Raw genomic sequence first — 14780 nt, 5'->3', positions numbered from 1 at the left:
AGTCTCTGAAGTGATATTTCGTCATTTTATCATATGCTATTCTTTAAAAGCAAGTCACAAGGTCCATGCAACACACAAGAGAGGCAAATTACACAGTGGTGTGAATAACAGGCAGTGTGGATAATCGGGGGCCATCTCAGGGGCTTGCTTCCAGAGATGTTTATTAAGCAAATTTGAGAGATTTTCAGCCAAGGCTTCATCAAACGATATATACTTTTGCCTCATTTTATTTCCTGCCATTCTGGGACTCCAATTTCTTGCCTGTTAAATCATAGATATTTTCCCACAAGCCACAAAGGGTCTGTCAATTTTTCTTTCAAATTTTTTTTTTCCTGTGTTCTTAAGATTGAATGATTTCTACTGGTCTGTCTTCAGGTTTATTGAAGATTTCTTTTGCTAACTCCCATAAGAGTTGAAATCTATGTCATGAATATTTAACCTCAGATGTTGCACTTCTCTATTCTAAAATGTACATTTGCCTCTTTAATAATGTTCTCATTTATCTGCTTAGAATACCCTTGGGTCCTTTGTGATTATTTTTACCTTTAATTTTTCATACATTTTTTTAAGAGTTGATTTAATATGTTTGCCTGTTAATCAGGACCAGTGTCGCAGGACCTGTTTCTGATGGTACTTTTATTTTCTTGACTTTGGATCAAAGTTTGTTTGTTTGTTTTTTTGAATAAGCAACCATTGCTATAATATTCTGGATAGTATGGGTGATACACTGCAGACTCTAGAATCTGCTGTCCTTCTCAGAAGGCTTGGTTTTTGTTTTCACAAGTAGTTAAAATCACAACCTTATTACAATAAATGCTGGAGGCTTGTTTTTACTTTTGTTGGGGAGGGCCTGGGTCAGTTTCACTGGTAGTTTTCAATCATGCTAAGTTTGGGGACATAGTCTTTACCGTAAAGACCTGGACCTTGTGCCATCTCTATCTCTAGGGCTTTACAAAGCCCAGGTCAACCAAGGGCATGTGCACTTCCAATCTGGTCTCTCTGGCGGCTGCTGCTGAAATCCCTGTGTCGCGTGATCAGTGGTCCAACTGCATCTTTCTGCTTGGTTCCTAGAAACCTCCCCTGTGCATGTGCAGCTCAGAGGTCAGGGTTCTAGAGGAGCTGATACAGTGGTCTCCTCTCAAATGGTTTTCTCCTTTCCAAAATGTCCAGAAATCCATTTCCAGTCATTCTGGTTGGTCTGAACCTTCCTCTGATACCTGCAGCTCCCCCAAACTCTAGTAATCTCTTTGAGTTCTGGTCAACCCATGGCAGGTGATCTGGTGAGTAGTTTCAAAGAAAAGGCATCTAAACATAACTCTCATCCACTGATAGTCCTGACTTTGAAGGGTTGAAGGCTCCCAACTGTGATAGTTTTTGCCTACCTTTGGTTATTCTCCACTTACTTCAAGTTCAGTTCAGTCACTCAGTCGTGTCTGACTCTTTGCGACCCCATGAACCACAGCATGCCAGACCTCCCTGTCCATCACCAACTCCCAGAGTCCCCCCCCAAACCCATGTCCACCGAGTCGGTGATCCCATCCAGCCATCTCACCCTCTGTTGTCCCCTTCTCCCCCTGCCCTCAATCTTTCCCAGCAACAGAGTCTATTCAAATGAGTCATCTCTTCACATCAGGTAGCCAAAGTAGTGGAGTTTCAGCTTCAGCATCAGTTCCTCCAGTGAACACCCAGGACTAATCTCCTTTAGGATGGATTGGTTGGATCTCCTTGCAGTCCAAGGGACTCTCAAGAGTCTTCTCCAACACCACAGTTCAAAAGCATCAATTCTTCGGCACTCAGCTTTCTTTATAGTCCAACTCTCACATCCATACATGACCACTGGAAAAACCACAGCTTTGACTAGACGGACCTTTGTTGGCAAAGTAATGTCTCTGCTTTTTAAGATATTGTGTAGGTTACTCGTAACTTTCCTTCCAAGAAGTAAGCGTCTTTTAATTTCACGGCTACAATCACTATCTGCAGTAATTTGGAGAACCCCAAAATAATGTCAGCCACTGTTTCCCCATCTATTTGCCATGAAGTGATGGGACTGGGTGCCGTGATCTTAGTTTTCTCAATGTTGAGCTTTAAGTCAATTTTTTCACTCTCCTATTTCACTTTCATCAAGAGGCTCTTTAATTCTTCACTTTTCGCCATAAGGGTGGTGTCATCTGCATATCTGAGGTTATTGACATTTCTCCCAGTAATCTTGATTCCAGCTTGTGCTTCTTCCAGTTCAGCACTTCTCAAGATGTACTCTGCATAGAAGTTAAATAAGCTGGGTGACCATATACAGCCTTGACGTACTCCTTTTTCTATTTGGAACCAGTCTGTTGTTCCATGTCCAGTTCTAACTGTTGCTTCCTGACCTGCATACAGGTTTCTCAGGAGGCAGGTCAGGTGGCCTGGAATTCCCATCTCTTTCAGAATTTTCCACAGTTTATTGTGATCCACACAGTCGAAGGCTTTGGCATAGTCAATAAAGCAGAAAGCAGAAATAGATGTTTTTCTGGAACTCTCTTGCTTTTTCGATGATCCAGTGGATGTTGGCAATTCGATCTCTTGTTCCTCTGCCTTTTCTAAAAACAGCTAGAACATCTGGAAGTTCACAGTTCACGTATTGCTGAAGCCTGGCTTGGAGAATTTTGAGGATTACTTTACTAGCGTATGAGATGAGTGCAACTGTGTGGTAGTTTGAGCATTTTTTGGCATTGCCTTTCTTAGGGATTGGAATGAAAACTGACCTTTTCCAGTCTTGTGGCCATTGCTGAGTTTTCCAAATTTGCTGACATATTGAGTGCAGCACTTTCACAACCTCATCTTCTAGGATTTGAAATAGCTCAGCTGGAATTCCATCACCTTCACTAGCTTTGTTCGTAGTGATGCTTTCTGAGGCCCACTTGACTTCACATTCCAGGATGTCCGGCTCTAGGTGAGTGATCACACCATCGTGGTTATCTGGGTCGTGAAGATCTATTTTGTACAGTTCTTCTGTGTATTCTTGCCACCTCTTAATATCTTCTGCTTCTGTTAGGTCCATACCATTTCTGTCCTTTATCGAAATCATCTTTGCATGAAATATTCCCTTGGTATCTCTAATTTTCTTGAAGAGACCTCTAGTCTTTCCCATTCCATTGTTTTCCTCTATTTCTTTGCATTGATGGCTGAGGAAGGCTTTCTTATCTCTCCTTGCTTCAAGTAGGTGTTTTTAATAAATAGTTTTCCTGGGATTATAAATGTTAGTTGGGATTAGGTTAGTTCTACACAAGCTACTTAAGCATAAGCAGAATTTAATATGAAAATTTTCAAAATCTTATTTTTAAAAATTATTTTTGATGAATAAAATGTCATTCAGAGATAGGAGAGTTATTGGTGACTGACGTTGCTGTTTAGTTGCTACGTCATGTCTGATTCTTTAGTGACCCCATGGACTGTAGCCCGCCAGGCTCCTCTGTCCATGGGCTTTCCCAGGCAAGAATACTGGAGTGGACTGCCATTTCCTTCTCCAGGGAATCTTCCTGACCCTAGGACTGAACCCACATCTCCTGCATTGGCAGGTAGATTCTTTACCACTGAGCCACCTGGGAAGCCTATTGGTGATTAGATTAATTTAAAATTTTTTTTTTTAATTCACACTTTAAAATACACTGTGGGCATTTGTGTGTGTGTGTGTGTGAAGGCAGCGAGAAGAAAAAAGTATCTTCCAAAAATAGTAGAAATTTTGAGAAACCGGACTTTAAGTAAGAGAGACAATGTTCTTCATAATGAACACATAACAATAAAAGTACAATAATTTCTCCATACAGATGCCTCCTTTAGAGGCATAAAATAATCTGTTTTTTGATATAACACAGTCTTTGATATTTTTAAAATGAATAAATGTAATGTCAAATGAATAAATAAAACTTCATGTTCAATATAAAATCTAAATATTATAGATTTCCTTTTTCAAAATATGATAAGCAGAATATCAGTTTTTCAAAGTATAGTTCATCCTTTAAGAAAATAAAAGGGCTACATGTTTAAGTAATTGTGGGAAAGTCTAAGCTTACATATTTAAAGGTTTATAGGCAAGACTACTGAAGAGATATGTTAGTAACTAAATATATTTATTTAAATATAATTTATGTAAATTTTAATTTATTTATGTAACTATGTTTTGAGAATATAATTCTTAATTATACTTAATTTCAAAGATAATGATAATTGACTCAAAATGAAAAGCAAGCATGAAACAGATGCCTCTGTTTCATCATATTGCAAAAATAAAAGGTGCATGACCCATGCTTTATTACCACAAAATTCAAATAAAAAGATCATGATCTTCCCATCTAGAAATCAGACTAGTTGTAATACATTTCATCAAAACATATCTTTATCTAATTTCTTCACTGTACTAAGTTTTTCAGTATCTACCTACCTATATATGTGGCAGTGATTCATTTTAAAAAATTAATAATAAACTTGATTTTGCATAAGGAAATCATAAAAATCACCATTCATTCCGGTCAGCGTCACAGTTGCAGTAATACTGAGAATCAGCGCAGTTCCCCTTCAATCCACAAGTACATTTTTGAGCATCAGGCAAAGAACCTCCCCAGTAAGTTTGTGTTTCATTGGTTCTTCCAACCCACCAGCTCAGAGGGGTTCCATCTGAAAAATAAAGGTGAGAAAAATGACATCTGCTTTATAACTTGTGACCTTCCATCTCAGTATAATTCCCTTCCTTACCAAATCATTAAAAAGAATTAAAGCAGAAAAGACTCACTTGATGTAGTGATATTCCAAACTTCATAACTGATGGTATTTTCTTAAGAAAGTTTTTTTAAAAAATTTTATTATTTAAGCTTAAATGATTGATATATTTTTCATTGAGTAGAAAAGAAACCAGCAGTTTCTATTTAATTCAGGCATAATAGTAAAAAATAAAACATTGTGAGTTCACACATGCCATTTCCTTAAAAATAATTTTTTGAAACAAGAAGGCATCAAATTATAATCCACAGTAATTAACGTATGAGAAACAAAATTGATCTGAGAACATAAAATGCCTATTAGAACATTATGAAATGCTGTGTAAAGTCAGTGATCTATCTCAATATACTTATCGACTAAAGATAAACTCGCTGTTTAGGCATGGTATGGCACTCCCTCACTATGATTCAAGATACATTCGAAAGTATATATTTTTTCTTCTGTTTACTGGCTTGGCTACTTCTTCAGAGACTACAGAAATAACACTGAAAGATCTTTACGCCCAAAGCAAATACGACACTCAAAAACAAAGTTTCCCTCAACCAAATGCATTTCTTTCTATGATGAATGTTCATTTACCAGCTCCTTCACAGAGCTAAGACTAAAATGATGTCAAGAAGCTAGAGCAACGAAAAGATGGAACATTTAGATATGGTCTGCAGGCAATCTGTCTTAGGGGAAAAACAAGTTAGAGGGGGAAAATCACAGTCACTGGAGAGTCAGGGCGAGAGAAGGAGGTGACATCCAATCAGTTGGCTCCTCAAAGGTGCGCGATCATTTTTCCACTGACTTTCTAACCTTTCAAGTTGTGGCCATTAGCCTTACTTTTACTAATTTCTCCCTTGCTTACAAATGCCAGTGCTCATTAAATCTTACTACTACATTGGATCTGTGCTAATGCAGATAACTTCTGACTCAGCATTACTATACATTCCTGTGCACTATGCCAAGAAGTCAAGGAGCTGTTGGAGGCTTGTGTTAATGTACTACTCAATATCAACAGCCTTCATCCTTTTTAACTGAATGATTACCTCATCAACTGAAGGCAAAACCTACTTGAAACATTTAATAGATCTATTTCGACATACTGCTTAAAACATTATGTGGTTATAGATTTTTAAAAAATAAATCATTATTCTTAAATATTGAATAGTATTTTCACATCTAAATTTGCTATCTTCCCTATGAAGTAGAAACCACTGAATGTTTTAAAGATACCAAATACCTCTGATTTCCTTAGTCTTACTGAAGTGTCCTAAAGAATTTATATAAGAAAGAATTCTTAAAAGCATGAGAAAATTTTAAAGTTTAAATTAAAATGATAAAATATCAGGGATGACGGTGGATTACTTCTACTCCCCTAGTTATGAATAAAATTCCAAATGGCTTGAGTATTCACACTGACCACCCTTCCAGTGTGCTGAGCTGGAGGACCCATACCTTGCTGGAATGTTTCACAAACATTTCCACTTTATTCATCCACAATCACAGTACCATTATTGCTTGGTGTTGCTATAGTTTCAAGATTTGAAACTGTAAATTTATCTTGTCTCACACCACCTTCCTGATCTTTCCTATACATTCCTTATTACCACCTCAAAATCCAAACTGTTCCCTCTTTTCTACCTCAAATCCATTCTATATGGATTCTAGGGTCATGGACCTGAAGAAAATCTGTGTATTCAATGGTTACCCCCAACCCCAGTTCCACAGCCTTCTAGAGTTGACTATCCTCTTCGCCAGTGCCTCCCAAGCCTGGCTGAAACACCTGGGAGCCTCAGAGCAAGATGTGCGGCACCACCAGCCCTGACGGCAGGGAACCCCTTCACACTCAGGGCCACCCCCTCGTCGCCGTGCGGGGCTCGGCTCGCTAACATTCTTGGAGATTTCATTTTCTGGTTCTTTTAGACTTTGACTCATTTGTGACTCTGACGATTGTCTTTCCTTTTCTTTCTTCTCTAGTCAAGCAACTTAGTTCCATTTTGTTTCATCATATTCATTTACCCTTCTGTATTTATGGTTCTCTTTCCTCTTAGAAGGGTTTCCCCTGTGGCTCAGCTGGTAAAGAATCTGCCTGCAATGGGGGAGACCTGGGTTCAATTCCTGGGTTGGAAAGATCCTCTGGAGAAGGAAAACATTACCCTCTCCAGTATTCTTTGTTCATGGGATCACAAAGAGTCAGACACAACTAAGTGACTTTCAATTTCCCTCTTAGACTACACTTCCATACTTGCTTATCTATTTTTTTAATAGATTCCAAGATAGATATTCACTAGCAATAAACCATCAGTCGCATACTAAACTGGTAGTATCACTGTAAGCATGATGCACTGGAGAGCTGGAAAGAGGTGAGTGAAGTGAAGTCGCTCAGTCGTGTCCGACTCTTCGAGACCCCATGGACTGTAGCCTACCAGGCTCCTCTGTCCATGGGATTTTCCAGGCAAGAGTACTGGAGTGGGTTGCCATTTCCTTCTCCAGAGGATCTTCCCAACCCAGGGATCGAAGCCCAGTCTCCTGCATTGCAGGCAGACGCTTTACCATCTGAACCACGAGGGAAGCTCACTTCATTTCACTTTATATGTGTTACCCCACCCGCCACCTGGAGGCGTGGAGGTGTCTAGACAGAAGAGTCTGTATTGGACAGAGGAGCGAGGAGGACATCAGAGCTGCTTCAACAGTACAGGGTCCTGATGGAAGCAGTGTCTCTTAAAGGTTAGTTTTCTTTACACAGAGTAATCTTTTGGATGCTATGTTGGGTGGGTAGGAGATAAGGATTGATGGCCAGTTGAGAGGCCAGTAGGAAAGGTCTTGCAATAGCTTCATGTATCAGGTCATTAAGGCTTACACACAGGCAGACCTGGAGGGACTCCAGACAGTCTCACATCATGAGACGTTCTAAGAGAGAAAACACAGAGTAGAATCTGGATTTAGGAGCAGACTGGTTATTAAAGGTAGAATAAAAGAAAGAGTTAAACACGGTTTTCTGACTCCTGTTCGAGCTGCTGGGGAAAAAAGCCACGTTTCCAGCAGCCTGCTCTAATTTTCAGTTATACCCAGAGGGTAACTTGTCAACAGTCCGTGGGAGAGTCACACGGAAGAGTCACTTTCAGAAAACGGCGTCGTATTTTTATTAGCTCTTTCCCATGATAAACACAAACTAATGTGCCGCTTGCCCTTTAGGAGGGCAAACACTGCGCATTCACCGAGGAGGAGCAGGAGGCCGGTGCCGTGCAGGCCTCCGACCGAGGCCGGAGGAGACGCCAGAGACAACCATGGCTGTGAGCAAAGCTCAGGGTCAGCTGACCCTGCTCTTTTCTTCAGGCGATAGTGTCTCCGTGACTTCCCGACTGTGACGGGCTTGCTCAGCGCTTGGGGAGCACAGGCCCTCAGCGGCTCTCAGCCACCACCGTGGCAGAAGTACACCCTGCAGGAGCTGGTGCAGGCGGGCGCCCCGCAGGAGAGGGACGGGTGCCCCAGTTCGCTTACCTTCCTTGCTGACGAGCCGTGACTTCTTGCAGTAGTAGGTCAGCTCCTGCTCACAGTGCTCTGAGCGGTTAATGGTGGCCTGGAGCTGCTCCATGCTGGCCACATACTCGAAAAGCCCCGTGTAGGGGTGCTCTGGGCTGGTATTTCGGACTCTTGTGACGTCAGAGCCATTGTGCTGTACGATGGTCCACGCAGTTTCTTGGATGCAGAAATGGGGGAAGAAAGAGAGGAGACCATCACTAGTCTGCAAAAGTTAAAATAAATAAAGAAAATCAAAATCACCTTTTATCGGAGTCAAACTTTTCTAGTCATCAAACCTCTCTGAGAGGTAGAATCAACACAAATGGATTCTTAAAAATTTTAAATTATAGTAAAATGATTCTTTTCCCTGAAGTTTATATGATTGCCATGCATTGCAGTGTTTTTATTCTACTTTTTCATATAATTCAGCCAGAAAGCATTCATGGTAAAAATATTAAGAAAACTGACCATTAAATTTGTACATTTCATCAAATCTGATATTCTACTTTTAAAAGATACATTATTAATTTTGTTTAAGAAAGAAAAGAATAATACTGCCTATTATAACTGTAAAACATTGCTGATTGTTGATACGTCCTGAATTCAGAGATGTTAAAGTATGGAAAAAATGCATCTTTGAATCTGTAAAATATTTTAAATTATATAACATAAGCAATCATTTATCCATTCTTGGAAATCATCCATGCTGCCAGCAAAAAGAAAGTCATCTTTTTATGGCCCATATACATCCCTTCAGATAACTTTTAATTATGAGTGTACATCTATTTCCTTTTCAAATCAAGCTTTGGAGAATTTTTTTTAATAGTATGGGAAAATGTGCAAAATATTTAAGTGGGGAATGCAGGATACAAAACTATGTGTAATATGATTAATCTACATACACAAACACATACACATCAATACATATTCATAGGACACAGATTTTGGGAAACTACACCAGAATTACACCAATTTCTTTTAAAGTCAAATTTGAAATACCCATTCTGGTACCATGTGATCTGCGCAGTTACGCAGTGCAAGAGCAAGTCATGCTTCTGAATACGTAACACAGTATCAGCATCTCGACTCACAAGAAAAATAAAACATCTCTGCGTAGGTGCGAGAGCTATCACTATTGGTACCTGATAGTCTGTAAACATTTCCATCACACTGATTACCAGAATTATTTAGATGAAATAAAAACCTTACAAGGGTTGTAACAGAAGATAGACATATTGTATCTGTCTTTCTACTTTCCCAGCAATCAACTTCGTATTATATGTACCGTGATGTACACAGGCCTAAGAACACATTAATCAAAAGGCCTCTGATTTAATAGGTGAGAAACAGATGGGAAGTTGTCAAAACTCTGCTATAAATGTGCCGTTGAGTCACATAACTCTTCGGTATTACAGAGGAAGAGTCTAAATTGGAGGAAAACAGTCGGTAGAGATAGCCAGCCCCCGTGTTTTTAGCGAATACATTCACATGGATCAACACAATCAAAACAAGAAATTCCACTCCCACCCCTCTCCTGGTCATCAGAATTTTGAATAGAGAGGCCTGTTAAATAAATGAGACAGGAGGCAAATTTGACAGCCTTATTCTCTTCCATGAGTGGAACATAATTTTTCTCTGAAACAATAGCCTTTTATAGCAATAAAACCATTGCTTTCATTTCCACCTTGAATTTCAGCTGACTGAACAGCCTGATCAGTAAATTGTTTTCCTCAAAGAGGACATGATATACAAGCTAATGAAATTAATTATGGTTGGCCAGACAGCAGGACAGCAAGAAGATCACTAGGAGACCTGAATTTGTGTATCTGGCGTGGGTCTGCACTCTTAAGAAAGTCAGCTGAAATCTGAGCCTCTATTTCCAAATTTGAAAAAAAAAGGTGGGCAGGGGGAGAATATAGGAAGCAATATATTAAGTCTGAAATTCTATCATTTTAGCCACACAGTCTTGGCTATTAGAAATTTAAGATTATTATCCGGGCAAATCTGTTAACCTAGCCTCTGCTGGACTCTGCTTTTATTATTCAGCAGAGCCATTCATCCTTTCTTGTGGGGAATCAATGGCATGGGTGAAGCAGCTCATCTCTGGCTGAGTAGCTGTCAAAAGAGCTGGACAATAAACCTACTTGAAGCCTTTGTCTCTTTGCCTTTTGGGTCACCCTTAGAGGGACTTCCCTATTGTTTAGCATCCTCTGGGTCATGACGAACACATCGTGTTCTTTCAAGGTCTCTTAAAGTGTTGTAAGAAATCCAAGGCCACAATACATGTCGGCTGCTAAAGAGAAAAGTCTCCTTTTGAAATTCTAAAATTTCCATATTATGATAGTTTCTGCAAGTGAGTTCACTTTCAATAAAAAGTGCTGCAAAGATGAAGCTATGCGGATGCTGCACTTATCAGTAATTGAGATGTCCAGGGCAAAGGAGAGACAATGAAAGCATCACAGTGGATTCTGGGCGATGGACATGAGCGCCCAACACCCAGGCTCCAGTTCTCCTGCATTTTACTAACAGAGGAATCTCTGCAAGCTGTTATACTGTTCTTTTGGACATGATCATGGTATCCAATGTTTCTACAAATACCTGTTTAGAAATTACAACTATAAAAGACAAAGACTTCATTATGTGTAATTCAGTGTTCTGTGATTTATTAAATTGGTTTTTCCCACTGGTCTGTAAGCTCTACTAGAAGAACGATAGATTCTAATTTGCTAGCCACAGCACCTCTAGTGTGTGGCTGGGCACAACGTGCAGAAAAAGATACTCGTTACTGAAGGGATAAATGAATGAGCGAATAGAACCAAAGCAATGCCCAGACTAGAGCACAGTCTTCCAGGTGATCTGTGGGATTCTCTGGTGGCTCTGAGACTTTCACTGCCTTTTAGCTGCTTTCAAACTTTGGAAATAGACATCTGATGCAACTGCAAAAGAATGCTAAGGCTGAAACTGTGAAAGGTATGAGACCTCCCACTTGCAAGCTAGTAAGTTATCTTGCCTTCTATGTGCCCACTAGAGTTGCACCATGAGAGAGGGACCCCCAAAATACGAGACTTGGAGCTTACAGAGGATGGCTGGCACACCTCCATCCCTCCTAAGAGTGAGAGAGGACTCTGGAACGCAACAAATCTTCTCCAAGGAGAAGGCAGGCAAGTCCTTGGGTGTTTATCACTCTTAGAAGGTAGGCAAGTAAATCTGGAGGAGATAAGCTTTGAATTTCTCCAGAGAAGTCCACTATCTCTAACTTATAAGACATATTTATATTAAATTATCCTTTAACACAGACTTACTTTTTTGTTGTTGTTATTTGTTTTGCTTAGCAAGCAAGCCATTGTTTCTTTACAACAAATAGTTCCTGTCTACAGGCCGGCAAATTCTACCTGCTAGAGGCTGTCTGGGTTCCTCTGCTATGGAAGCAGCTGGTTTTGCCTCCACTGGCACAGATATTTCATTATTATTGATGTAGAGATACATCTGTTCTTTGAAACTTCTTACAACTGGCTATTACATCTTACCAGTTGCCTCATTAGTAAAGTGATAGTGAAAGTCATTCAGTTGTGTCCAACTCTTTGTGACCCTATGGACTATACATCCATGGAATTCTCCAGGCCAGAATATTGGAGTGGGGAGCTGCTCCTATCTCCAAGCGATCTTCCAAACCCAAGGATCAAATCTAGGTCTCCTGCATTGCAGGAAGATTCTTTACCAGCCAAGTCACCAGGGAAGCCCCCTCATTAGTAAGGTTAAACATTAAATAAAATCTTCAAAACGTGTTTAGCTTTTATTTTTATATCTGTGTAAGAGTCATGATTTAATTTTTTTGAAAACTATCCTTTACCAAATGCAAAGAGAGTTGTCAAGGTAAGGAAACACAGGGAAATGAGCAAAGAGAGAGCAGAAAAATCTATGAAATTAATATATATGCTAAAACACTGAAAGGCATTTTAGATCTACTGGTGTAGACCTGAAGTGATTTCTCTCCCTGAAGTGATTTCTAATATATAGACTGTATGTTAAGCAACTGAGTAATTAAGAACTTGATTTATCTTGGGCTGACTGCTATTTTTTAATGTGATAACAGTGTTAAAAAAAAATGCTGTTTAAGCAACACAGTTGCAGAGTGTGTATTCCTTCAGGATTAATAGCTGTGGGTGATAGAGGTGATAAAGACTGTAAGAACAGGCCGGAAGTTGCTGTGTTAAGGAAAGCTGAGAGATAAAAAGCAGCTAGCATCCTGGAGCAAAACTGGATGTAAACAAGGTTGCATTTAAATAACGGTAGTTAGTTATTAACTCTCATAGCTATTAGGAAGGCCTTTATTGTTGAAATCCCTGTAGTAAAGATAGTTTTTGCTGTTTTAAGTCTCACACTCTCCAGCCTTCTCATGAAAGGGTCTCAAGAGTCCTTATATCAGAATCACATGGGGAGCTTGCAGTTTAATAGAGCAGAGACCCAGGCCTTGGTCTCTAAACTTACTGAGTCAGTGAAACTAAATCCAGGAGTCTTGGAAGTGGGTGCCCAGGAAAAGGTGAGCTTAAGCCACAGAATTATCATTTCCACAAAAGTTCGAAAGCCACAGCTGTACCGCTTATCACTTTCTCCACACTGAAATGATGTCCTCACAGTGTGATGAGACATTTCTTACATAAAACTATTTCAATATGGAAAAGGCTTTCATGAAGAAAAAGAAGAAGAAAAAGTCCTGTACATTACAACAGAGACAACCACTGAAATTCATATAATCCTAAAAATTTTTTAATTTTATTTAGAAGACTGTTTAGAAAAAATTTTCAGACTTTTAAGTTTTGGAAATTATCCATTCAAAAGAGATTTTCTTTGTATGTTTTAGCTTGTAATGGTTAAAGAAATTTAAATCCATGTGGATTCATCTGTTGGATAGTAATTCTAGACTAAGAATCTTTTCTTTAGTTACACATTCAAAAACTACCAATCCAGCCTTTTGTCTTGCCTTCATAATTGGTATACCTGATTGCTATACCTTGAGGATAGGTAATTGGTTACAGGCAATGAGACGCTGATAGAATGTAGCCTTTTCTAGCGGAAACATTTTCAGGCTGGGAGAAGAGACCAAGGTTTCAGCTCTTGATCTATCCCTAATGATATTCCTCAGCCTGCCTCCCTGAACTTCCCTGAGTCTTGCTTTTCTCATTTGCAAAACCAGATCAATAAGGAAAGTCTCAAGTTGTAACATGTATTTTTCACTGACTTGTTACATTCTGGGACTGTCACTTTTGTTTGAATGTATTTCAACATTCTGGAGCTTTTGAAAACACTTTGCTGTCTCCTAACTGGATTATCTGTATCTCTGTCCTTCACTGCTTGCTCTTCAGAGGGTTTTAAGCTTGTGAATGTCCTCTTTCTCATCTATACTTTTTGATAACCTTGCTAAAGCACCTCAAGTGACTAAAATAGCATTAGTAATGTAGTATAATAAGGTAAATGCTGATTTAATAGAAAATAAAATAATTCATTCAGTAAAATGAAATTAATAATTTCCGTACCATTGAGATGGCCATGAAAAATGCACATGGCCTATAAATTACTAACATATTATGTATAAAAAAACATAATATAGCCAATGCATATATGTGTATCAGAGTCTCCTCATTTATGAATTTACCTACTCACTAAAATTTATTTGAATCCCCAAATCAGTTCTTGAGGCTTTCCTGCATGTCTACAGATACAAAGCAAAAAAAAACAACAAAAAAAAGAAGTTGCCCAATATGAATGTCAGTTGCCCAGCTGAAGTTGTGTAACTCCTTGCTTCAGCTCTCATCCTGTAAACACGTATTCTATTTGTCCCATGTTCTTCACTGATTTCACTCTTTACATTGGCCTTCAAGCAAAGAGCTAGAGTGCTGTCCAGGATTCTCAGCACAAGAAGGCTATGTTGGGCCTCCTGGGAACACAAGGGATAGATACGCTTCCTTCAGGTATGAGTTCTGGTGCTGTTGGTTGTGAGTTCAATGTTAATGAATTAACAGTATGCATTAAATAAGGTGTCTAATCTGAAACGCAAGTGAAACAAGGTTATGTATTGATCAGTTGAGAATACTGTGACCAGAGGGGTGCAGGAACTTTGAAAGTGAAAATCGTTCAGTCGTGTCTGACTCTTTGCTATCCCATGGTCTATACAGTCCATGGAATTCCCCAGACCAGAATACTGGAGTGGGTAGTCTTTCCCTTCTCCAGGGGCTCTTGCCAACCCAGGTATCAAACCCAGGTCTCCCACATTGCAGGCAGATTCTTTACCAGCTGATCTATAAGGGAAGCCCAAGAATACTGGTTACCTAATCTGACTGCAATTCCCTAGGAACAATGGTCCAGTATTCATAAATTCAGGTGACTGTGGTTACTTTGTAGAACATAACTATCACGGATAATGAGAATTTTGTGTGCGTGTGGTATTTCTAAGAGTTTTCAAGAATACAGATACTTAGCAACTTTGAGGTGTCTGAACCACAGAATCAAAACTTCATAAAGCA

General features: G+C 39.4%; 1 protein-coding gene across 2 annotated transcripts in view; it reads right to left on the bottom strand.

Moving 5' to 3' along the window:
- Positions 1 to 14780, bottom strand: part of CNTNAP4 (contactin associated protein family member 4) — a 272200-nt gene that overhangs the window by 63341 nt on the left and 194079 nt on the right. For both annotated transcript variants that reach the window (XM_065925058.1, XM_065925059.1), the window contains exons 13-14: positions 8239 to 8436; positions 4494 to 4650 (exon numbers count right to left, since the gene is read on the bottom strand). In XM_065925058.1, coding sequence (XP_065781130.1) covers positions 4494 to 4650; positions 8239 to 8436 — 355 coding nt within the window. The remainder of the gene's footprint in view (positions 1 to 4493; positions 4651 to 8238; positions 8437 to 14780) is intronic.

The sequence above is a fragment of the Muntiacus reevesi genome, chromosome 2 (assembly GCF_963930625.1).
Source record: "Muntiacus reevesi chromosome 2, mMunRee1.1, whole genome shotgun sequence".
Lineage (NCBI taxonomy): Eukaryota > Metazoa > Chordata > Mammalia > Artiodactyla > Cervidae > Muntiacus > Muntiacus reevesi.
This window is presented reverse-complemented; position numbering and strand designations above follow the sequence as displayed.